General features: G+C 38.5%; 3 protein-coding genes across 11 annotated transcripts; all 3 read right to left on the bottom strand.

Moving 5' to 3' along the window:
- Positions 1-476: 476 nt before the first annotated feature.
- LOC116314404 (cystatin-A-like) lies at positions 477-1,324 on the bottom strand. The gene is made up of 3 exons (XM_031732409.2): positions 1,187-1,324; positions 981-1,082; positions 477-809 (listed from the first exon to the last, which is right to left on the bottom strand). The coding sequence occupies exons 1-3, from the start codon at positions 1,259-1,261 to the stop codon at positions 681-683; spliced, it is 306 nt and encodes a 101-aa protein (XP_031588269.1). The 5' UTR covers positions 1,262-1,324; the 3' UTR covers positions 477-680.
- An 8,738-nt stretch (positions 1,325-10,062) lies between these two features.
- LOC116314442 (cystatin-B-like) lies at positions 10,063-11,876 on the bottom strand. The gene is made up of 3 exons (XM_031732460.2): positions 11,676-11,876; positions 11,485-11,586; positions 10,063-10,958 (listed from the first exon to the last, which is right to left on the bottom strand). The coding sequence occupies exons 1-3, from the start codon at positions 11,742-11,744 to the stop codon at positions 10,830-10,832; spliced, it is 300 nt and encodes a 99-aa protein (XP_031588320.1). The 5' UTR covers positions 11,745-11,876; the 3' UTR covers positions 10,063-10,829.
- A 7,603-nt stretch (positions 11,877-19,479) lies between these two features.
- Positions 19,480-23,933, bottom strand: LOC120441868 (cystatin-B-like). Of its 9 annotated transcripts, none has more exons than XR_005614333.1 (5): positions 23,723-23,758; positions 23,532-23,633; positions 20,340-23,377; positions 20,112-20,193; positions 19,480-19,994 (listed from the first exon to the last, which is right to left on the bottom strand). XR_005614333.1 is itself a non-coding variant. In XM_039617344.1 (3 exons), exons 1-3 carry the CDS (start codon positions 23,783-23,785, stop codon positions 21,727-21,729), a joined length of 294 nt encoding a protein of 97 aa, XP_039473278.1. In that variant the 5' UTR covers positions 23,786-23,933; the 3' UTR covers positions 19,480-21,726. The 9 variants fall into 9 exon arrangements, 1 of the variants encoding a protein (XP_039473278.1); XR_005614332.1 differs by having other exon boundaries at positions 19,480-20,193; positions 20,340-20,383; positions 20,823-23,377; XR_005614329.1 differs by having other exon boundaries at positions 20,112-23,377.
- Positions 23,934-25,196: the final 1,263 nt, after the last annotated feature.

Genomic DNA, 25,196 nt, shown 5'->3' with positions numbered 1-25,196 from the left:
AATAAAGACTCGCTCTTTGTTAAATTTCTTTCTTCCGGATCTTTACAAATCAATGCCTGTTATTGAATTAACTACTCCTACATAATGTTTATGGAATCACAGTAGACATCTGTCATACTTCCCTTATCTGATTTTTGCTGCATTACAAACTTCTTAAATTACCTTTATAAAGAACAACAACAACAGCAAAAAGCCCTTATTGAATGTATGCTAAATAAAATACTATTCACTTAAAGTAAATACTGCCCAGAGGGTGAACTGCCTTGGTGGAGGTTTGCATTCTCTGAGTGCTTCTTGTTTATTAAGTCACTTCCTTTCATTTTTCACACCAAGATAAACAGTATCTTGTTTGTTTTCTTTTTCCTTCCTCAAGTTTTTTATTTTCCATTTTCCATGTCCTCTTATTGTTTGTAAGGGATTTACTCACAGGATCAGCACCAAATATGACTTCACTGTCAAGAAACTGATTAACCCAAAACATTTTATAATTTCTTTATTATTCATGTGTGAATCTATTTATTCAACTTCATCCACTTCTAAAGTATACATTGTACCATCTCTGTCTTCATTCCTGTATATGTAATCATACTCTCTGTATAACATTCAAGTTCACAGGAATATTATTACAATAAAATGATAATAACATTTTGGAGAAAGCTGAAGCAGGCTCTGTGATCACATTAGAAAGGTACAAGGGGATCGTCTTTGTGGTGATGCTCCTGTACACCAGTCACCACTTCTTGTCCTGCATTACATGGAAGCTTATGGAACACCATCAGATGAAGGTAATTGGTTCCTCCAACATGAACCTGCAGTCAAAGTGGGGAAAACCATGCTGTGTGTTCAACACTGAGGAATCTCAGATTTACATTTTAATAACACACATGGATGTCACAAAGAACTCTGTCCATAAACAGTTTTTCTTCTTCTCCTTCAATGATGTGAAAAACACATGTAATGAATTTCACAGTAATAATTACCTTGATGAGATAGTTTATTCCTGCCACCACCTGACTCCTGTACTCCACAGCATGAAATTCGGCATAATTCTTCTGTGGCTCTTCTTCTACTTGGTTTTTGACCTTTGTTTAAATAAAATACAATTTACAATACAATCAGACTGAAATTCAAAGTAAAGATTTTTGTGCACAGAGACTCTGAAAAATCAAAGTAGACTGAAGCTCACATTTTCACAGATCTTCTGAGTTTGCTCATCAGCTTTCTTTGTTTTTGTCCATCCTCCGCAGATCACGTCTGACATTCTGAAGGTCTGCTGAAATAAACAGAGATGTAAACGTTTGCTTTTAGGTGTCTCTGATGTTTCAATACAGGTGGCTGACACACATATTTATACTGGATAACAAACCCAGAAACAGTACGTAAAGGGTGGAGCTACCTGTGTAACCACTGCCCTCACATCATTGTTACTCAACTGGAATATATTCCAGTTCCAGTTTACATTGGGTCACTTCTCAAAAGTTAGACTTGTGCTTTTTAAGAAAACTGCAGACACAGAAATGTATGGCATTCATAGCAGGTTTCACTGTTGTTATTAATTAAACTGCCATGTTAGATAGCAAGATTTATCAGCTAGGTAAGGACTACTGCACATTTAAGTCTGTTTTCTTTAATAGCTTTAATTTATTAAAAGAGACATTCTTTACATTTATTATTACATGATGTCTTTATAGAGTAAAGTTAAACTGCTGTTTACAGAATAAATCATCTACAGTTATAGGTTCATTCACACCTCAGTAAGACAAAAGCTGCTGTCTAGTTCATCGAGTTCTCCATCCCTGTGTTTCTTTACAGTAATGATAATTACTTTGGGTTGGATATTTATTCATTTCAATTTGTGTCACTTTTGTTATTACAGTGCATGTACAAGAGGGCAATGTTCAAACTGACAGGCAGGAGGAAGAAAAAAGACAGAAAAAAGGAGAAAGCATAATAATTTTGTAATCAAACCGTTTTAGCCATTATTATTTTTCACATCAAATGAGTCACAAATTCAATGCGACGGTGCTCTAAGCAGGAAATACTGTTTGATCTGTGAGCAGAAATGTTTTCCTTTTTTGATTTATTTAATGTCGCTTCATTGTTTATTAATGCCAGTCTTCATTATTTCATATATTTATATTTTTTGATAGTTTGTCACCACATTTGGTTGGTCATCACTGTCATCACTTTATATAACAATAATCAAATAACTATCAAAGTAAGAAGTACAACAAGTAGTACAACGATTAACATGCCTAAATAACCTTTTTTCCAACCTCTTTTTTGCAAATGATCATCTAGATTCATCTTATGGAACTCAAACATAGTAATTGAGTCATTATTTTCAGTCATCTGTCTACATTTATACCTCAGCACAACAGGACTGTGAGTATTACTGCAGAATGCTTGGAAGTGTAACAAGAATCAGTTTATAGACAAGTACTTCCATGTGTGACATTTCTGGTTATCTTTAGTTATCTGGGATATTACAAACTGAAACTGTGGTGAAAAAATCTGGGGTGAATGATTTATGGCTTGGTTGAAAGAAAAAAACTTGTTGAACTAGACATGCATGATATGATCACATCACTTCTGAATGCTGCACACAGCTAAGACAAAAAGAAATTCGGGATAAACGTTTCCAAAAAAATAATACTGAGAAGCAAAGTCATATTACTGACTTTTATTCATTGTATGATTTAATGATACGTGTGCTTTTATCTTCTTCTGCACTCTATATATTTATTGGTTTATTTGTTTTTGTCATGCACTATTATTTGCATTTTTGAATAACTTACGATTAGATTTTAAAAGTAATTATGTACATTACTGTAGAAAAGTTTTGAGCTCTGTGCGTCTGTTTTATTATGTGGTTCAGGCCTTCTAGAGGTCTTCCAAAGTTTTTCAAGCATAACAAAGGCAGCACATATAACAGACAACTTAGCCAAGACTTAATTTTAAATTGAATCTTTAGACACAACTTTATTACTGGCTGCTGACATAAAAAAACACATTTTATACCCATTTCTTTAGTTTAGTATATGAAAGTACCATGGATAACACATTTTCGACAAGCATAAATAAAGATCTTATTATTGGATATTATTTGCATAAATAAAGATCTGCCATCTAAAAACCTGGTATATAGCAGCATAGTGTGCGGCATGCCCTTAAAAAATCTGAGGAAAATGGACAAGTGGAGGACAAAAGAAACATGGGCAGGCCTAAAATACTATCTACAGCAGATGAACAGTATCTGAAAGTCATGTCCTTAACAAACAGGAAGGGTGGTTGTCAAGAAGCCCTTCTTAAGGAAGGGAAACAGCTTCATTTTTCAGCATGACAATGACCAAAACACACTGCCAGTGCAGTAAAAGCATACCTGGATAGAAAAACACACAGTGAGACTCTATCAGTCATGGACCGGTCTCCCCAAAACCAGATCTCAGCATTATTGAATCAGCGTGGCATCATCTTTACAGTGAACAGAAGAAAAGGCAGCCAACATCCAAAGAAGAGATTTAAATATCCTTTGTGAAGCCTGGAGAACTATTCCTGAAGACTACCTAAAAAAATTAAAAGAAATGACACAATAACATTTGTAGAATTTGGAGTTTCAATAAATTACTCAGACTCGATGATTTTGTGCATTGTTTTCTGATAGTATAAGTTAGGTAAGCTAACTAATACCAGGAAAGTCCAGCAGTTTTTTTCATATGAGTTTCACTTTCACCGGTCTCTCTTTTCTTTTTTGAAACCCACACTTTCCTTTTTACGAAGCAATCCTATCATGTTGCTGCTCTACCGCTCAGGATCAGACAAAGCTGAACTGACTTTTCCTCCTTCACCTGTAAACATTTTCCACACCAGCATATGAAGGCAACTGGTTTCTCTGACATGAACCTGCAGTCAAGAATAGTTAAAAACAATGCTGTGTGTTCAATGCTGAGGATCAGGAAATTTTTAATAACTCACAGAAATTCTATTAATAAGCATAATTTTATTTCCTTTGTTAGATAGTTTGTCTTTTCCTCTTGTTTGTCTGTCACTCTGCTTGGTCCTTGATCTTTGTAGAATAAAATATAATTCGAAAAAGGTTTTGTGCATAGAGGCTGTGATAAATGAAAGTAGACTAAAGCTCTAATCAACTAATCATATAGATTTATCTTGAAAACCTTTTGAGGGGGGCCAGAACTCAGGATGGCAACTGAGTCATTTGGCATAGGAGTAAGATATTATTTAATGATTTTCATTCATTTCCCTGCATTTATACCTCAGCACAGTAGAACTGTGACTATTACTGCAGAATGTTTGGAGATGCAACAACGATTAGAGTATGTCATGGAAGTTTTAAAATAACCTGCAAACACACTTTGTGAGCATTATTTGAAGTGAGTTTAATAAACACATTGCAATGTGGAGAGAAACACTAATCAAACACCAAAGTGATCTCTGACGATGGCCGCTGCCCTCACATCTCATACACACACACAGACAAAGACATTCCACAACTCTTACATGTTGGCCCATGCTCGGGGTGGCGGGATTTTACCTTCATCCTTAAAAACCTTCTCCCTCACAGAGAGAGAATCATGACCTTGTTTTCTGCCTAGCTGTCACCTAGAGATTTACATCCCTGATAAACAGGAGTCTCACTTGCTGTTTAACGTCTCGCATGAACTTACAATGGCCCCACTGTGTGTGTGTATATATGTGTGATAGAGCATAAGGCCCTTTTGTGGCGCACATGCATACAACTGGTGACAATGTGATTCTACAATTACTGAAGTGATATGGTTAAAATATGTGTTCAATACAACAGAAAAGAAATCTTCCACCATGAGTACTTTGTGTGTTCTAACATTTCTTATTATAATTTGTGTATCTGGGATGTTGTGTTGTTGTGTATTCCCTCGTTATCCTCTGTCTATATATTGTCTTGTGTTTGCTCCTCATCGAGTCCGTCTGCTTATCTCTCCTCTAGGTCTCCAAGTCCCAGGTTTCCTCAAGCTTTCTGTATTGTTTTTCTATGTATCTCGTGTTTTGATGTTTAGCTTTCCCCATTTTAGGTTTTTGTAGTTTGTCTCAGTCACCTGTAGCATTTTGTTTTGTAGTGTTTTGTGCAGCCAAAAATAAAGACTCGCTCTTTGTTAAATTTCCACCTCCATTTGTTTGCATTTGGATCCGGATTCTCTTCTTTCCACGCCATCTGCCTTAGCAGACATGACACGATGGTCTTTACAAATCAGTACCTGTTAATAAATTAACTACTCCTACATAATGTTTATGGAATCAAAGTAGACATCTGTCATGCTTCCCTTACCTGATTTTTGCTGCATTACAAACTTCTTAAATTATCTTTATAAAGAACAACAACAACAAAAAGCCCTAATTGAATGTATGCTAAATAAAATACTATTCACTTAAAGTAAATACTGCCCAGAGAGTGAAGTGCCTTGGTGGAGGTTTGCATTCTCTGAGTGCTTCTTGTTTATTCAGTCACTTCCTTTCTTTCCTCTTTAATGTTGCTTCATTGTTTATTGATGCCAGTCTTCATAATTTCATATATTTATTCTTTTTTGATAGTTTGTCACCAGAACTGGTTTGTCATCACTCTTTGTTTAAAAAATGTACATAAAAATAATCAAATAACTGTGCATAACGTTAGAAGTACAACAAGTAGTACAACAATTAACATGCCCAAATAACCTTTTTTCCATCCTCTTCTTTGCAAATGATCATCTAGATTTATCTTATGGAGCTCAAACATGGTCATTGAGTGATTATTTTTCAGTCATTTATACCTCAGCACAACAGGACTGTGAGTATTACTGCAGAACGCTTGGAAGTGTAACAAGGATCACTTAATAGACAAGTACTTTCTTGTGTGACATTTCTGGTTATCTTTAGTTATCTGGGACATTACAAACTGAAACTGTGGTGAAAAAATCTGGGGTGAAGGATTTATGACTTGTTTGAAAGACAAAAAACTTGTTGAACTAGACATGGATGATATGATCACTTCACTTCTGAATGCTGCACAAAGCTAAGACAAAAAGAAATTCGGGATAAAGGTTTCAAATATAAATGATACTGAGAAGCAAAGTCATATTACTGACTTTTATTCATTGTATGATTTAATGATAGGTGTGCTTTTATCTTTTTCTGTATTCTATATATTTATTGGTTTATTTGTTTTTATCATGCACTATTATTTGCATTTTCAAATAACTTATGATTATGGATCCAAATTTTGAATTTTTAGTTCAAATCTTTGTCAATATTTGCGTAAGCATCCAGGAAAGAGGCACAACAGTGAGTGTCTGCAAGCTGCACATATAAAAATGTATACTCCCCTAGCAGAGAATATACAATACACTTAAAACATGCTGTACATGAAAGAATCCGTGAAAATGTGGCAATTTTATACCCAAACTTAGGTTTTATTCTCTCAGCTGCAAAGTTTTTAGTTAATTCTCAGAAAACGTTCTAATTTTTCAGATTTGTTTTCCTTTGCCACTGGAAAAACAAAACAACCAAAGACAAAAATAAAAAAAATGATAGATAGAAAATAAAATTAGAATATATATAATTGTTTATCTATTACTTAGCTACTTTGGTGTAGTGAGAATGGCCATGGGGGAGATCTTTAAAGGAAAAGCTTTAAAACTAATCAAAATACAATAGAATTTCAAAATCTCTGCATTCGTTCACATCTTCCATACCCTTGCAGTGGGACAGATTGGAGTCTTTGACAGGCAGGTTCTGGCCCCTGGGTCATATGTTATGTTTCTGTTTGACCCCTTGTTCAACATGTTTTGTTGATACAATCAAGATGCCTGAACAGGAGATATACGTAAGCCATACAAGCCATGAGATGCAACTGAAATCTCCTCTTGAAACACGAACCTACAAGATTTAAAGTCAACCTCTGAAGTTAATTTTTCAGAATGTATGAAAATTGTTGTTCACAGCTGGATAACGTGGTCTACATCAGCGGTCCCCAACCCCCGGGCCTCGGACCGGTACCGGTCCGTGAGTCGTTTGGTACCGGGCCGCGAGAGTTGAGGCTCAGGTGTGAAATGTATGGTTTTCAGGGTTTTTATCAGTTTTCAGCGTTGTTTTGTTATCGTTTTATCGTTAACTCGGTTTTCCTGGGTCTTTTCACGTGTGTTATGAATAAATCTTCTTTTTTTCGGTACCGGTACTAGTTTTATTTTGTTGTATTCATCCGCGACACCTTAAAGGCCGGTCCGTGAAAATATTGTCGGGCATAAACCGGTCCGTGAGGCAAAAAAGGTTGGGGACCGCTGGTCTACATGGAAACAATGATCTCTAACTTTTGCAAACAAAATGTGAAAAATGAAATTACAGCGCCATCTAGTGACATTTTAAGAATATTGACAGTTAAATGTTATCAGGCTTTAAATGGAACATGAAAAGACCGAAATACATTAAAACACACATGGAAAAATGATAATTGAGTAGATTTGTTTGATGGTTGTAGGAGTAGAAACATCTGAAGGTTCAGTTACTTTGTCTTTGTACTTTGGTTGCACTTATACACACAAATGGGTATTACAATTATTATTTCTCCAGACTAGTCACTAACCCATCATCATATGGCCAAATGTGTTTAGGACTAGGTGACTATAAATAAATAAATAAATACATAAATAAACTTCAATAAACAATGACACCATCACAGCAAAGTGGGCAGTGCCATAAGATTGGTGTAGTGCTATAAAATATCAATATCTAAATATTCAGAGCTACTTTGAAACTCAAATCAGATATGTGTGTATGTATAGTGTGAAAAACAACCCCACAATACACCTTGTGAGATTATTATGTTATCATATGTTACCTTATATCTGTAATCAAAGTAGTTGAATCATGATACTGCTGTAGGTCATAGTACATCTTTTAGTCTAGATTGTGTGATGTGTATGTAGTTTAGTTTCCATTATACTTCTGAGTTAAAAGAAGGTGACAATCATTAGATTTGTTAGATAGGTGTGTATTATCTTGTACCATTGATCTGCTGTGAATGTGTTACACTGTTTCTTGACATTTCATACTGCTGAACCATGAAGAGAATGTTGGGTGCAGAGGGCCTTGTGCCGATAATAGAAGAGACAGACCACATTCCATACCCCCACCTTTACAGAGAGCAGAAAGACAGAGAGCCAAGGCCATAAGTCAGGCTCGCTAGGAATTAGAAAACATGTGAAGGTTTAGATTTTTACGACTAGGTGGGGGCCACCAGAGGCTATAAGAGTTTGAGTAATCCTCCACCATTTTGAGATTTGCTGTGACCCTCTGCATGCATGTCTCCCCATCCGGATGGTTTATGCTCATAAAGTGTTGAATTGTATGGAAATAAATAATTGTTGATTGAGCATTTATACACCGAGTATTGTCCTTCCTTCAGCCCAAAGATTAAAAGAACTGGGAGATTTTAACAACCTAAAATATGGATCTCTACACATTAGATCAATGCAAATGTTTAGTCACGATTTTCACAGGACTTCTTCTTCTGCTGTTAGAGTATTTCCCTCCTTCCTTCTGTTTTCTGATCCACTTTGTGGTTATATTGTACCAGTTGTCATAAGGCAGGAGATGGGCTACACCTTCTCCATCACAGGGCCAGGACAGTGAGACAGACAGTCAGTGATGCTCACATTGACATTCATTGCTATGTAGAATCACTGATTAACCTAACATGCAGGTGTTTGGGCCATTGCACAACTGTGCCACCTGAGTATTATTTACACCTATAAATGTATAGTTATTTACTGTTTACTGTTATTTACACTTAGCTAGATTATTGCGACAGTGTTGTGTTTATTGTGTTGCTCTCTTTTTGGCTTGTTTTGTCTTTTTTCTTCTTCTCTCAACAGGTGATCCAGGAAATTTTTTTTAAGTGCCCTTTCTCACTGTCCCTCTTCCCCTCTGTTTTTCTTTCCCTCCCTCTCTTTCTTTCTTTCTCCCTTTCCTATCTTGAAGTCATGTCTGTCCCGTCTGTAACAACTGAAAAAAAATAAAATAAATAATAATAATAATAATAACAAAGGTCAATCAAATAGACCAATATGGCAAGGCTGTGATGGTCCACTTGGTAACGTAAATCAGTTGGGCATCTATCTTGGCCTTCAGACAATAATTCTGATGGCTAAAGAACCAAACGGGACAGGCAAAAAAAAAAAAAAAAAAAGAAAAGAAAAAGAAAAGAAAAGAAAAAAAAGAAAAAGGTTGGATGGGATCTTTGTCATGATGGTCTTCCACACCAGTAACTACGGCTTCTCCTCCATAACATGGAAGCTTCTTCCAGACCCGCAGATGAAAGTAGCTGGATCCTCCCACATGAACCTGCAGTCAAACCATCACTGAAGATCTTCAGTAAGGTGTTCATCAGTGGATCTCACAAGTAACTCGGTCCATAAACACTTTCTTTATTTTCTTTCATTAATAATCAGTAACATGTATAATGCCACAGTGTTAATAACCTTTATGACATAGCTGACTCTTTGCAGGACCAGTAGAGTCACACACATGAAAATAAGAATGAAATAAATTAATAATTGATAAATTACTTAAGTAATGTTTAAATAAATAAGATAATTAAAAATAATTAAAAAATGAATTGGTACGACGCCTCATTCAGTAAATTGAAAAAGAAAACAAACAACAAAAATCACATTGCACATGATTAACAAAGAGAAGCGTCAGTCACAAAATCAAACAAACACTGACTTAATGGTAAAGTCTGCTAATAAAATACTCCTTACAACCTACTGACCACCTTTCATGTGTACTTTTAGCCACTGAACGCCAGCAGAGCTTCACTGGATGGACGGCACCATTCTTACAATAAATATTCCCTTTGTGCCCTGTGGATGGAGGCGGTGCTGCACTGGACAACTCCCATCAGGGCAGAAATGTTTCAGCACAGGAGAAAAAAGAATAAATTTCGATTGTTTTGAGACAAGGAATGAAATTCTGTTATCTCCTAAAAATAGAAAAAGTTGATTTCAATCAATAAGGGACTCTAGACTCAGGTCAGACTGAACTGTGCTTTATTTTAGGTCACTTTCAGATATGCGTTAAAAAAGGACACCATGCTAAATGAAATATAACTCTCCAAATGATGCTATAATAAACTCTCCAACATTAAAGAACATGGGATGTGGGGGAAAAGTACTTACAGTTCAGTCTCACATGGTTATTGCTACAAGAATGTAAAATATGTTAGATAAGCAATCAGACCTGAACCAAATCAATATGACAGATCTGCAAATTTTTTAGCTGAAGGGGGAAAAAGTGCATGATTGGAGAAACTTTAATTTCTGTAAAACACTCCAGAAACATGTCTTCCAAAAACTCATGAAAGGAGTATTCAAACCATATAAACCTGAATATAAAGAATGTAAATATTATTTTGTGAGTTTGAAAAGACATAACATTGTGTGCTAAAATCCATGAATCAATTCAGAGCCTGGAGACATGCTTACAGCTGAGTTTTACTGCAGACATTGTCCATATCAGGAAAGAGACATGTGTTTGGCTTCACTGTGACAAATGAAGAAATAGAGTCTGCTCCTGAAACTGCAGGCATTTCACAAATCAGAAACAATAACAGAAAAATAATCGGGTTCATTTATTTACCCACCTTGTATTTAACTGGTCCACTTTGCCTTCTATTATCTGCAGTATGTTACTATATGTAAATAAGGAAAACTTTCCCCACATGAAGCAGCAGGTTATTAATGGATTACAATGAGAGTACAGGCTGTAGGCACTGATGCTTTGGCTGGTTCATTGTCCCATTAGAAGTACTCAATACTGTCATGTTGACTCTTGGGGTGCTGCAGATCGGTCAGCTCGAGCTCTTCTCCATCACACGGGAGTTTCTCGTAAACACGGAGGTGAACATATTCTTCATCTCCCACATAAACCTGCAAGGAAGAACAAGGAAAGTTAAAGGAGATGCTTACTGTGCACATAGAAGTACTCCTGATCATTTTATCACAGCTGTGGTAATGTAAGCCACAGCTGTGGGCCAAACAACATGCTAACATGTGGAAAGGAGAATCCAGATCTTCATATATAGAGTGCACGATGGTTCTAGTGTTCACAAACACAACATTTGTTGATTTCTGTTCATGGCTGAGACAGTATGAAATGCACATGGATTTTCATTTTCTTTAACAGGTTTCTCTCCAATTTTGAATACATTTAAGCAAAATTTGGCTGGAAACAGCAGTGATGAGTAACACTTCATGCTAGAAAGTCAAAAAATTTTGTATGAACCTCCGTATAAATATAAAACAACATAACTACAGAATGAAAAAAATCACTGATCATTGCTTTAGTTTTCACTTGAGAGATCAGATTATCTACCATCAGTACTCTTATTGATGATATTTCATTATATTGAAGAGCTTTGTAGTGTTGCCACTGAGCTCACATTACAAACATTACCTTAATGAAGTAGTTGGTCCCAGTTACGACCTGTGTTCTGTAGCTCTGTGCAATGAAAACCTCGAAGTTTCTCTCGGCTTTCTGCTCTGCGAGAGGCTTCATCTAAATAACAATGACAATACCATCAACATGAAGCACAGGCCCCGTGTGTGCACAAAGTTGTGAGTGTGAAATCTCTCTTTTCTACTCACTGCATCACAGATGTTCTGAACTTCTTCATCAGCCTCCTTTTCCTCAGTCAGCCCTCCGCACATCGGCATTTTGACAAGCTTTTGGTAGTGAAAAACGACTGAAAAGTGAATAAAAGCACGCAGAGCCTGTTTTTATGGGGCGTTCAGTGCGTCAGCGAGTCATAGGGTGATGAGAGGGGCGGTATTTGTAAAAGGTCATGTAAAAAAAACCCCACACACATACAAAGTGAGAGAGAGAGAGAGAGGAAGACTCCTTTGTGTTTGTAGGATACATCTCTTAAGTATCTCTTAAATATCCATACACAAATATTTAGGCCCTTCCCTTTTTCCTGCATGCTCTCAAGTTTGCTGGGATGTGAAAATACAGGGTGTGAGTCACAGCCTAAAAAACTGCTTTCAGCTCTTCCTTTCCGGTTATCGTACGTCTGACACCTGAACCTCAGCAAACCACAGTTCCCCAAAGTACTGAGTGGGTACTGCTCTCTGTGGTTCAGACATTATTTTATTGCTATTATTTGTTGTTTAAGGCTGAATTAGAATTAGATTTTACCCAGTTACCTAGTGTTTTTAAACCAGGGGTTTAAAAAAGTCTTCACATACTTTCAAGAAAAATTTTAGAGGGCCTTCAGCCTAATTAGTACTCTTTTAAAGTTCAAATGTAGAGCTGTAAATGTTAGATGCAAAAGTAAAAAAAAAAACAAAAAGGAGATTTGAGCAGCAAAATAAAACAGAGAGATGAAAAACTGGTTACAAAGTGACACAAGCTAAAGAAAGAAAAAAAAAAACAGACAGGCATTTTTCTACAAAACGGGCAATGGCCACCTAAAGATGAGGACAGACATCAAGGAGACACAAATAACACAGAAAAGCAAAACCTGTGCACACATAGACCAAACAAGCTCACTCATATGTATGACATCACTGCATTTGCTCTTAAAATTACTTTGTCTTGTAATTGCACAGGTGGGGTGTTGGGTTCGTTATTGAACAGATACCACAACGGTTCTGGTGCGTACAGGAATCAGGGCAACTCTAACATTAAACCCCTCCTGCTGTTACTTTGGGTGTTAATGTTAAATCTCTGGGCTCTCTTGCTTTTATCACTTAAGAAATATTTCCAAATCACACTTTAGTGTGTCATGCTCAGAATTACTGTTATTCATGCCTTTATTTCATCATGTCTGAATTATTGTAATTCATTGCTCACTTGTCTCCAAAAGTTGAATCTGTTCATCTGGACGTAGCGTTTTGTGGGAGAAACGTTTCGTCACTCATCCAAGTGACTTCTTCAGTCTCAGCTGACTGCAGGTTTCCCAAACCTTATAAACAGGACATTTGCATAATGACTGAAACCAGCCCACTGAAGGAACAATGGGCTGTGAGGTCAGTTCCTTAATCATAATTATGCAAATTCCCATGACCATTGATCAACAATCACTGACCAAAACCCACTGATCAAAGAACACTGATCAATGGCCATGAGTACCATTCACAGAGAGTTGGGGAATGGCTGCAATCACAGCATTGTAAGATGGCGAAAGATGTACCCTTAGGCCCCTCCTCGATTCAGAGATGGTCTTTCCTTTTCACGTAAATGGCCTCCTTGACTCCGCGCTCAAACCAGCACTCTTCCCTGTCCAGGATGTGTACATTCTCATCGTTGAAAGAGTGTCCACTGGCCTGTAGGTGTAAATAAACTGTCCTGGCCTGATGAGGTTGCTCTTCTGTGTTGTGCCATCCGCTTCGCTAGAGGTTGTTTGGTTTCCCCGATGTATAAATCCTGGCAATCCTCCTGGCACTTAACAGCGTACACTATGTTACTCTGTTTGTGTCGGGGGACCCCATCCTTGGGGTGGACCAGTTTTTGGCGCAGCGTATTTTGGGGTTGCTTGCTTTTGCAACAGTGGGCCCACAGACTCTAGATCTTTAGTTTTCAGTAGCACTTTTCTTTTTCACCACACTCTGGAACTCTCTCCCACTGAGCTTTAGATCTGTGGACTCGATGGTCTGTTAAAAAGCAGCTAAAGACTCATATTTAAACCTTTTTTCAGGTAACTTTATACTTTGTAATTTTAATTACTTAGGGTTATGCATATATGTTGAAATTTTAAGGATTCTTCTTTTTGCTTTGCTTTTTTGTTTTTTCTTAATGTCTTAGCTGCTTGATTGAGTGGTGATATTGTCTCTGTGTTCTACTAGAAATTAAACAATCATCAATAATCATTTCGACAGCAAAACAAAATTATTATTCTTGAAAGTAATTTTAAATAACAAAATAAAACAGAAGGGAAACAATGAAATGTTAGGGTGGTCACTGAGTAGCCTTCTGACATTACCACGAGGTATAAATTAGTTACATTCAGTTAGTGCAAGCATTTATATAACATTAGCCACTGCATGTTAGCCTGATTTTCACAATGACAACACCAGATGTCTCAAACAAATATATAGCATGCATATATAAGGAGGATAAAATATTGGATTATGTTTAACACTGAAGTCTTTAAACAGATCTACATGCTGGTCTATTAGATAAGTTGCTAAATATTTTAAGCATTTCTCCCTTTGTCTGAGTAAAATAATTTGAATATCAACTTCTGTGAATCAGCTGACTTTTACTGTCTTTCTTATCAGTGAGGCAGGCTGCATGTGAAGCATCTCCTCTGTGAGCTTGTGGCTCCCTCAGAGTGTCTTTAAAACATTTAAAAGCACCACGGCGTTCCAGGCAGGGCGAGTCTGAGGCTGCCGGGAAAAGTGAACACGGGGGATATCTTTGACTTTCAAGGGTTGTCCATAAATGCTAACCAGGCAGCACCCTCTCAACCTGAGCTGTGGCTGAAAAAGGAGGCAGGCTGGTTCATGCTTTTAATCCACAGAGAAACCTTCGTCCCATGATTCAACACTCGATAATGGAAGAAAAATAAATATCAGAATTGACTGAGCCAGGCTATTTACAGTAGTTCAGGGTCACCAGGAATCTAAAATGTTCTTTTTCAAAGGAGCACAGCTGTGCAGCAACTCTCAGGCATTTACATTACTAACAAGCACAGATGCAATGCGAGCACATGCACTCCCTGAAATGTACCACATTTTTCTCTTTTGTACATGACTAGTGTCACCTAATCTGATCTTCTTCAAATTGTTGAATACCTTATGCTTTAGCCATGACTTGTGGATTTGTCTATGTCACTGTTTAAAGCATCTTCAGAAGAGATGTGGTGTGTTATGTTTACAACAGTTTTTATTTCTCAGCAGTTACTTCGTTTGCCTTCTTCGCACGCATCTCAGCAAGAAGGCTATGGTCCCATTCACTAAACCGAAACACTGCAGAACAAATGAGCAAACGAGACAAATGACTCCAAAGTTCTTGTGCTTTTGACTCAATTCAGACGTCTTGAATTCGATGAACACTGGAGCGAAATGCTTTTAACAAAGAAAATACTGTTTTACTTAAGTTGTTTAAGCCACTCCCACTCTCATATAGAAAGACTAAAAGTTTAAGGTTGTGAATAAGGGAAGTCAAAGAATTGACATGTGCACATGACATGATTTGTGCACTTGTGTGTCTATATTACGTTTACTCTGAGGGGAACAGATGTCTTCTGTATGACCTTATCTCTGCAGATGCATGACTTGAGCCACTTGCTGACATTATCACATTCACAGGGATACTCCCTCACTCCCTCATTTCTCTGAACATATCAATGATGTAATCAATCGCTTAGTGAAGAATCGTTGTCCTGCACGTTCACCTACGAATTTAATAGATCATCTCAATTTCTTCAAACTAAAGATTCGGTCTTTTGAATAAATTGTTAACACAATCAGATTCACTTTCACTCAGAAAGTAAATCTGATTGTGTTGTAGGGGGTTGATTGCGTAAGCTGTGCTTCCCTTAACAAGAATAAATATCGACCTATACTTGGAGCAAATATTACAAATACAGTAAATTTAATTTGGCGGAGTAGGGCATATATTGGGGGGAGTGATTTAGATGTAAAGAAGGTAGTGTGATGATATATTATTATAGGAATGTGTGGGATACTGCATAGATGAGAGGAAAGGTTAAGGTACTTTATGTGCCTGGAAAAGAGGAAAACTATTGAACAGGAAAATATTATTGTCATTGTCTGGTTTCCAACTTCATATAACAAGAATTTGAGAGGCTGGGGCAGGAAAAATATCATGGAGGGTTGCGGCTATAGGATTGAACATAGTTTAAGGGTGTGATTTTTGAGCTATCTGACACATGCACACATACACACACACGCACACAGGTTAATATACTGTATGCCATTTAAATGACAAACTGCTGTAGCCAAAGTCATATTCTTCTGAGCCTTCCCCCCATTGCTCCCCTCTGCTGGGCTGAATGTTTTCAAACACAGTGGGTTCATTGGGGTGGATGGGCACAGGGTGGAAAAAGTTCTCTCAGTCTCAGTCAAGGATAACAAGAATGAAAAGCAGGGAGAGAGAAAGAATGACCACTGTCTGGTTACAGAAAATGTTCAAACCGGCCCAGTTTGGCATTGACTGAGATGTGTGTGAGGGGAAAGTGTTCCTGTTCACAGCTCAGGCTTTTTAATGTGAAGCCAATTACACCCATGCTGGACAATGCTGGTTTACCGTCACGTAAAAGTACAGTACTGTGCAAAAGTCTCAGACTATCCTCATTTCTTTATATTTTGCTTCCAAGGAGCCAGACTTCCTTCTAGGACTTCCTTCTTTTAAATTTTTTCTTTGAAGTCTGGCTGTTTTTACACAAATTTTCAGACCAGTCCTTGTGCCTGAGCAGTTTCAGAGGAATGGTTTTGTGTGTTAGGGCAATTAACGCTGACATATTAATCATTTGAGCATAAAAAACCCACCTAACCCAAGAGAGGAACCAGTTAATTTATCTGTAGGTACTTTGTTACTTGCAGCCTGTTCCAGAAATTTTAAAAAAAATTGTTCCCATTTCTTTTGTTAAATCTATGAAAAATGACAAAAAAGTACCATTTGACAAACATAAAATAGTATTTTTGCACCAGAAGGTGATTTCCAATGACCTGTTAGCCAAAAAGCTGGTATAACTTGGTATGATCTGCAGTTCTTAAAAAGATTAGGAAACTGAACAACAAGTGAAGGACAGAAATGAAGTGGCAGACTTAAAGAAAACAAACAACAACAACAAAACAAAAAAACTACCTACAACAGATTAACTGTATCTAAAAGTCATGTCCTTCAGAAATGAAAAAAAATTATCCAGAAAAAACCCTGACACAGTCGGTCCAACTACTCTTTACCATTTTTAAGGAAAGCTGAGATTTGACAAGATACACAAGAACTGCACTGAATATCAGTGGCCACAGCTCTTATGGAGAGATGAATCCAAACGTTGAAGTTTTTGGTTCAAATAATTCTCTTAACTGGTTACTGAAACATATTTCAAGTATAGTTATATTATGGACACAATGTGTAGACCCTCAGCTTTCATTTGATGGTATCCACATTCAATTTGGATGAAGGGTTTAGGAGTTTCAGCTACTTAGCATGTGCTAGGGACTAAAAGTAATTGGACAATTGACTCAAATGCTATTTCATGGGCAGGTGTGGGCAAGTCCTTCATTATATCATTATCAATTAATCACTAAAAGGCGTGGAGTTGATTTGAGGCATGGTGCTTTCATTTGGAAGATTTTGCTGTGAACAGACAACATGCAGACAAAGGAGCTCTCCATGTAGGTGAAACAAGCCATCCTCAAGCTGCAGAAACGGGAAAAACTCATCCGAGAAATTGATACAATGTTAGGAGTTGCAAAATCTACAGTTTGGTACATCCTGAGAAAGAAACAAAGCACTGGTGAACTCAGCAATGCAAAAAAGACCTGGATGTCCACGGAAGACAACCGTGGTGGATGATCGCAGAATCATTTCCATGGTGATGAGAAAATCCCATTACAACAACCATATGGCTTTATTTTTCAGTATAACAATGATCCCAAACACACTCCCACTCAATACTGCTGAGTTACAGAGCAGACTATAGGTGTCTCACCATTTTACCGCTCTTTTTAAAGTATTTTTATTTAAAATGTATTATCTGTTTCACTATGGACAAAAGGAGCTGTTACATGTTTCTTTGAAACTGAGCTGGTTATCCTTGCTATTCTGATGGCATCTCTCAAGTGAGTCACATAAGTGGTGAATTGTGAGTCAGTTCAATTCCCCAACCAATCACATACGTAAAAATAGTCCATATGACCACAGGATGTATCTAACATTTATAAACTTAGACTGTAATCACACTAAAACTGTGTCCCAATTCAGGGTCTGCATCCTTCGGAGGGCTCGGCCTTCACAGTCCACGTGGGCTGCATCCTCTGAAGACCGAGAAGGCCGGAAGTGAGAGGCTTGTGAAATGGGACGGTCTAGCCTTCAGATTTGCGTCAGCGGCTGTTCCCGCCCTTACCATTTCTCCCGACTGGTGAAATGGATTCGGACAACATTCTTGCTTGTCTCATCTTTGTACTAATTGAAGAGCTACAACAAATCACTCATCACAGACGAGGGATTTGAACTAAGAAGTACATTCACCTTCGGGTACAGTGAAAAAGGGAGGTCTCTGAGTAAGTCTCTGAAAGTGGTGCTGAATCTACTTAACCAGGATTGGAGACATGGTTGGGGTGCCACAATTGAGGTGTTTCTTTTCTGGCTGGCTAGTGGAGCATCCTACAGAGTTGTTTCCAGAGTTTTCGTAATATCTCGTTCCACTGTTCACAGCATTGTCCACAGGGTCACAGAGGAGGTGGTGGCTATTTGCCTGAAGATCTAGACGCCGTGTCTCATGGGTTAACAGGGCTGGCAAGACACAGAGCCTTTTTGAAAGCTGCTGGTGCAATTGACTGCTGTCATGTCCGCATCAAACCTCCCAGCGGCCCTGATGGTCAGTGCTACAGGAACAGGGCCACTTCATCGATGCATATGTGGGCTGGCCGAGGTCAGTGCATGACTCCAGGTTGCTCCGCAACAGCCCACTGTACCGACAGGCCATTTACCCTCCTCCAGGGCATTTCATACTTGCAGATGGAGATTACCCATGTCTCCAACATCCACTCCCCCTCATCACTCCCTAAAAGAGGCCAGTCCAATCTGTGGGAGCCCAGTGCTTCAACTCTCATCATTCCAAAAGCATGCTCCATTATAGAGCGTGCTTTTGGAATGATGAAGATGAGGTTCTGTGCCATCTTCCTCCAAGCGCTGGAGGTGTACCACACCTTTGTACCACATGTAAGTCATTAGAATACATTGTCATTGTTTTTGGAAGAATCATAATGACATAATGGGAACTTTAGTGTATGTGCATGTATAATATATAATTATTTACAGAACCAAACATCTGTTTCAGGTCATAACAGCATGTGCTGTCCTGCATAACATCTGCCTCGGTGCTGGTGACATTGCAGTGGACAGTGGAAACAAGCATCCCTGAACACCTTCTGGAGACCACCCTGTATGATGGTCCACTCAGTAGCTGGAAAGCCAAACCAAGGGTCTCACTTACGGCACCTCCTTCATCTCTTTGGTCCTGGTCCAGCAGATTCAGCAGCACTGCCCAAGACTTCCTGCTCAGCCAAATATCAGGCCTGGTTAAAAGTGCCTGTGCATACTGGGACACTCAGGTTAATCCTTTAATGACAAGTACCAATAATCCTGTGCTGTTTTCTTTTCAATTTTGTTATTATCTCACTTTGGACAATTTAATAGGTCAGGTACAAATAAATTGCTGTACATAGTTTGAGAAAATCACGCAAATACAGTTGGAATATTTCAAATGTTTTTATTTTCCAAACTTCATTCATTTTGTTTAGGCAGTACATAATTTGTAACAAAACAATATAAATAAAGTAGAACTATGTACAGTGACTTTTATTCACAGAACTCTAATCATTTTGCTTTTCAACTAGTTTTTCCAGGACACCTAACAGCCTGTCCATTCTCTCGGCTCTTCGTTCCCCCATTTCCCGTTGTAGTCTCATGTCCTCTCTTATTAATTCAAAAAATACATCATCCCTGTCCTTCTTTCTTTTGTCCGCTCTTGGCTCCAGCTGGCCATCGTCCTCCTGCTCTTCCTGAGCTTGGACTTGGTTGCCCACTGCTGAACTGGGCCCTGGAGTGTCATCCTGGATGGAGGACACTCCAGGGCTAGGGTTAGGGTAGACTAGAGGCCTGGTAGAAGACCTCTGTCCTAACACCTCATCCATGAGGGCAAACCAAGGCCATGTAGCAGCAGTGCTCTTCCCACTCACTCCCTCACCTGACGTTGGATACTTGCAATCCTAGCGGCAGAGGACATCAAAAGTGGCAGTTGACAAAAACATCTACAGTACAGATTTACATTAATACCTTCAATACATTCTACTTGACAATACATATTGCAATACTATTGTACACACTTTGTTTTTTTAATTTTCCCATTTTTGGGGGGCCTGCGAAGGGGGGATTTTCCCCACCAGGCCCATCTTCTCAAGAATTTCCCTGAGAGACAGAATATAAGAGAACATGTCAATCATGTTAATCCCTGGACAGCATCCACAGCAAAATTTTGTAAATTAGGACCACAAGACCGAAAAATCACTCTCCCTTATGTCTAACAGATTAAAAACTGCATACTGTTGCTGTACCTCCAACCGGTGGAGAGGTATTCGTTGTCTCGGCGGAGTTGTCCCTAAAAGGACATTGGAGTAAATTCACTTTTCTGTTTGACGTTTGTACAGCATATTCAGCTGTGTGGAAACTACAACATTTAATGTCAGGCAAAACGATTTACTCCGGAACAAATAAAGCACTGACAAAAGCCAAACAATAACTTTTTCAGGTTATTTAAGTGACTTATATATCATGTTTAACATGACTAGTGAGAGCACTTTTGCAAATATGTGATGTCTTGATAAATAAAGCAGGTATTTGAAGTGCACACAGCTACATTCTCGCCTGGAAATATCTTCAAAGTTTATTTTGTGACCCAGAAAGAGCAATATTGAAAGTGACCCTTATGCTAAAAAACAGCAAGACTGTGCATTTGCAGTCATGTAAGTTTAACGAGTGTCACAAAATTCACCTTAAGATTTCTTCCATTAACTTTTTCATCTTCAAAAATAACGTACATTTGAAAATGTAGGTGTCCTCCGCCGCCATTTCCACAGTCTCCTTTGCTGATGCCATCGTTACAAACTGAATTGGTTGGCCCGCACTATGAATCCTGGGATATGTTGGGCCATGAAGAATACACCTGGCCCACCCTTCAAATCTGGGGAAATGAAGGATACCTTCGAATTGGGACAGCCTTCGTTGCGTTGCTGTGACGTAATCGGCCTTCAAATGTGGCCTCCGAAGGATGAATTGGGACACAGCTTAAGAAAGTGTTTTAACCATATGAGGTCTAGGAAGGAGGTCTAACCCATATTCTCAAAGCCAATGCTATCAGAATGTGGGAATCTTGGTTTAGATGCACATCTTTTAATTCAAATCTGGTCACAAATACCTTAGCAAGTGAAATATACTGAAATATACTTGAAATGATATTAAAGAACTCTAAATCAGGTTATCAGACCTTCATGATTAATTCTGTTACATCATCCGAAACTGACCAAGTTTACACAGCTATGCGACATAAATTACACTTTAAATACACTCTGTTCACATATGGGTCCCACATACACAGTCACACTCGTTTCACTCCTCTTTGATAAGTAATCAGACCTGAACTGCATTAATATGCAAAGTCTGCAAATGTTTTTAATTGTAGAGTTTTTAATTTTTGTAAAACTTTCCAGAAATGGGTCTTCCAAAAAAACATGAAAGGACTATTCAAACCACAGCAGAAAAATAATCTGCTTTATTTTTTTTACCCACCTCGTATTTAACTGGTCCACTTTGTCTTCTATTATCTGCAGTTGGTTATTATATGTAAACAAGGAAGGTTTCCCCTCATGAAGAGGCAAGTTATTAATGGATTACAATGAGAGTACAGGGTGTAGGCACTGATGCTTTGGCTGGTTCATTTTCCCATTAGAAGTACTCAATACTGTCATGTTGACTCTTGGGGTGCTGCAGATCGGTCAGCTCGAGCGTTCCTCCATCACACGGGAGTTTCTCGTAAACACGGAGGTGAACATAATCGTCTCCTCCCACATAGACCTGCAAGGAAGTACAAGGAAAATTAAAGGAGATGCTTAATGTGCACATAGAAGTACTCCTGATCATTTTAACACACCTATGGTAATGTAAGCCACACTAACCAAATGACATGCAAACATGTGGAAAAGGAGAATCCACATCTTCATATACAAAGTGCCTGATTGTTGTAGTGTTCACAAACAGAACATTTGTTGAGCTCTGTTGATGGCTGACAGAGTTTATGAAGTAAATATGTGCTTATGCTTCTTTATTTAAGCCCTAGTGCTAGTTGTGTGTTACAAGCGACCATTCACATGACCTGGAAAAACCGATACTGCTCGTTTTGTGCCTTAACACCAGGAGTGTGAGGCACACATATTTTTCATTTTCTTTTGTGGACTTGTCTCAAAATTTAAACAAATTAAAGCAAAATTTGTGTGGAAACAATGATTGAAAGCCTCAGCTGTGATGCTAGAAAATCAATAACAGTTAAAGGTTTGCACATACCTTCACATAAGTGTAGCGGTAGTAACTGAAAAAACCCCCCACTGATCATTGCTTTAGTTTTCACCTAACAGATCACATTATCAATCAATGCTCTTATTGATGATATTTTATTATATGCAAGACCTCAGAGCTTTGTAGTGTTGCCACTGTGCTCCCTGCTTGCATTACAAATGTAGCGCCCCAGACTGTGTACTCCACTATAGCCGGGTACGCCCTGAGTTCTAGTTACCTTGAACTTACTTAGTTGCCCTCAGTGCAAGCTCCCCTGATTTACACACATATAACCCACAGATACACTTTTACCTTACTCTGAACTATAGATAAGAAACAGTACCAGACACACAATCTTCTGTTTAAACCAAGCAGGTTTACTGAATGACTTGATAAACACCCAATAAATCATTAAAGTAAACAGTCTCTTGCAATGATAAAATATAACAATAACAACAGTTAAACAGTTCGTTACCGTAATGGGCCCCACACACACACACACACTCTCACACCCCAATTTCCCAAGTCCCCTCGGTGCAGGCCTGGATCGATGCTTGTGTGCGTAGGAACCAACGGTCCTAAAAGAAAACAAAATGGTGCTCCTACCTGGAACTCTTAGTCTCTTTCCACAAACTCACAGCAAGCCGAGAGGTCCGTCCCTAGTCCATGCAGCTGCACACTTACTCCTTGCCAGCAGCAAACCTGATCGGTCAGCCTCTGCAGTTAGTAGCCTCTCGCTCTGTACAGGTCCGGTGATCGTTAGCGAAGTCCGCCTTGAGGGCTAACTCCGGTTAGCCAAGTTAGCACGCCGCTAATTAGGTGATTCCGAGGCAACAGTGCAAACCAGTCCGGGCTGCACCACCTCACAGTCACGCTCTGTTACTCAGCCGTCGACGTGGGATGATTTATCCTTATCGTCCATGGGAAAAAGTCTCTGCAGACGCTAGCCGCATCTCGCGCACGCTTTTCTCTCCTCCCATCTCTCGTGGCTGCTGCCTTCTCCCTCGTTTCTTTTCCTCTCCGGCCCCTTTCACAATAAAAGCACCTAAACAATAACTAAGTTATGAATAATACAAATATAGGAAAATGAACAAGATAACTATTCAGATACACATATATATATATATATATATATATATATATATAACTAGAAATAAAACTTAGCCCCATAAAATGTACCCGGGCTACACAAACATTACCTTAATGAAGTAGTTGGTCCCAGCTACGAGCTGTGTTTTGTAGCTCTTTGCAGTGAAAACCTCGAAGTTTCTCCCAGTTTTCTGCTCTGCGAGAGGTTTCATCTGAATAACAATGACAGCAACAACAATATGAATGACAGGCCCCGTGTGTGCACAAAGTTGTGAGTGTAAAATCTCCCTTTTCTACTCACTGCATCACAGATGTTCTGAACTTCTTCATCAGCCTGCTTCACCTCGGTCAGCCCTCCGCACATTTCCACTTTGACAACATTTGGTTGGTAAAAAAACGACCAAAAAGCTAATAAATACACGTCAATTCACAAGACTCTGCATTGTGGACCAGCGCAGGGGAAGAGGGGTGTTTGTTTGTACGGTATTTGTAAACGATCATGTAAAAAACCAAATAACACAACAGCGAGTCATATGACTTCGCATTTTGGACCGTACCATCAGCTCAAGGAAAAGGGGGGCGGTAAAAAAACAAACAAACTAAAAAAACAAAACAAAAACAAGCACACTTAGACTAGGAAAAGAAAATAATCACTTTTGCCCACATTTTTACCGCATGTGTGGGTTTGTCGGAGCGTATGACAAAATACTCTCGAGTCTGCCGGGAAGTGAAAATACAGGGTGTGAGCTGTGATTGAAATATTGGAGAGGATCACACATGAATCACAACCTAAGTACAGCTTTCAGCTCTTCCTTTCCGGTTATCCTACTAATGACACCTGAACTTTAGCCTTTCCAAATCTCCCAAAACTTTATTTATTTAATGCAAATATACCTACTAAACTTAAGGGGATACTAGAGTTGGTATCGATCTACCTACCTTTAGTGCACAGGTATCGAACTCCAGGCATCGAGGGCCGGTGTCCTGCAGGTTTTAGATGTGTCCTTGATCCATCAGAGCTGGTTTAAATGGCTAAAATACCTCCTCAATATGTCTTGAAGTTCTCCAGAAGCCTGGTACTGAACTAATGATTTGTTTCAGGTGTGCTGACCCAGGGTGATATTTAAAACTTGCAGGACATTGGCCCTCGAGGCCTGGAGTTTGACACTCCTGCTCTAGTGTATACTCCTCTCTGTGGTTTAGATATTTTTTTTTTACTCTTATTTGTTGTTCAAGGCTGTAGATATTAGATTTTACTGTTCCCTAGTTGTTTTTGTTTTTTCCACCAGGGGGAATCTTCTCTTCATATACTTTTAAGTGAGTTTCAGGGGGCTCTGCCTAATTATTACTCTTTTCTAGTTAACATTTAGAGCTGGAAATGTTAGATGCAAAAATAAAAAAACAAAAAGGAGATTTTAATGACTGCAAACAGCATCAAAATTAAAACAGGGAGATAAAAATACAGCCACAAAGTGACACAAGCTAAAGAAAAAAAAAAAAAGCAGAACAAACAAACATCTGAACGTGACGTGTTGATGGCTGCAATAAGGCCAATACAAGATGGTCTACCAGATTAAATAGTTAAAACATTTAAATAAATGAAGGAAGGCTGAATGATCTGGTCAAAGCATGGTGGAGATGTACAAACAATCAAGATGTGCAGGAGACATAACGAGGACATCTGCTGGACAAGTGGGACTAATGCAAGATTAAAAAGAAATTCAGCTGTGACTGACATCTTAATAATGATTATCTTCTGTATGGACGACCACGTC

The sequence above is a fragment of the Oreochromis aureus genome, linkage group 9 (assembly GCF_013358895.1).
Source record: "Oreochromis aureus strain Israel breed Guangdong linkage group 9, ZZ_aureus, whole genome shotgun sequence".
Classification (NCBI taxonomy): Eukaryota; Metazoa; Chordata; class Actinopteri; order Cichliformes; family Cichlidae; genus Oreochromis; species Oreochromis aureus.
Note: the sequence above shows the minus strand (reverse complement) of the source record. Positions and strands in the feature narration are given on the sequence as shown.

Excerpts from the sequence above, each read along its gene's own strand:
- LOC116314404 (XM_031732409.2), bottom strand. The coding sequence starts at position 1,261 with ATGTCAGACGTGATCTGCGGAGGATGGACAAAAACAAAGAAAGCTGAT. Across the intron at positions 1,083-1,186 it reads CTCAGAAGATCTGTGAAAAT|GTCAAAAACCAAGTAGAAGA; the intron begins GTGAGCTTCAGT and ends ATTTAAACAAAG. Across the intron at positions 810-980 it reads GAATAAACTATCTCATCAAG|GTTCATGTTGGAGGAACCAA; the intron begins GTAATTATTACT and ends CTTTGACTGCAG.
- LOC116314442 (XM_031732460.2), bottom strand. The coding sequence starts at position 11,744 with ATGCCGATGTGCGGAGGGCTGACTGAGGAAAAGGAGGCTGATGAAGAA. Across the intron at positions 11,587-11,675 it reads TTCAGAACATCTGTGATGCA|ATGAAGCCTCTCGCAGAGCA; the intron begins GTGAGTAGAAAA and ends ATTGTTATTTAG. Across the intron at positions 10,959-11,484 it reads GGACCAACTACTTCATTAAG|GTTTATGTGGGAGATGAAGA; the intron begins GTAATGTTTGTA and ends TCTTCCTTGCAG.
- LOC120441868 (XM_039617344.1), bottom strand. The coding sequence starts at position 23,785 with ATGTGCGGAGGGCTGACCGAGGTGAAGCAGGCTGATGAAGAAGTTCAG. Across the intron at positions 23,634-23,722 it reads TTCAGAACATCTGTGATGCA|ATGAAACCTCTCGCAGAGCA; the intron begins GTGAGTAGAAAA and ends ATTGTTATTCAG. Across the intron at positions 21,856-23,531 it reads GGACCAACTACTTCATTAAG|GTCTATGTGGGAGGAGACGA; the intron begins GTAATGTTTGTG and ends ACTTCCTTGCAG.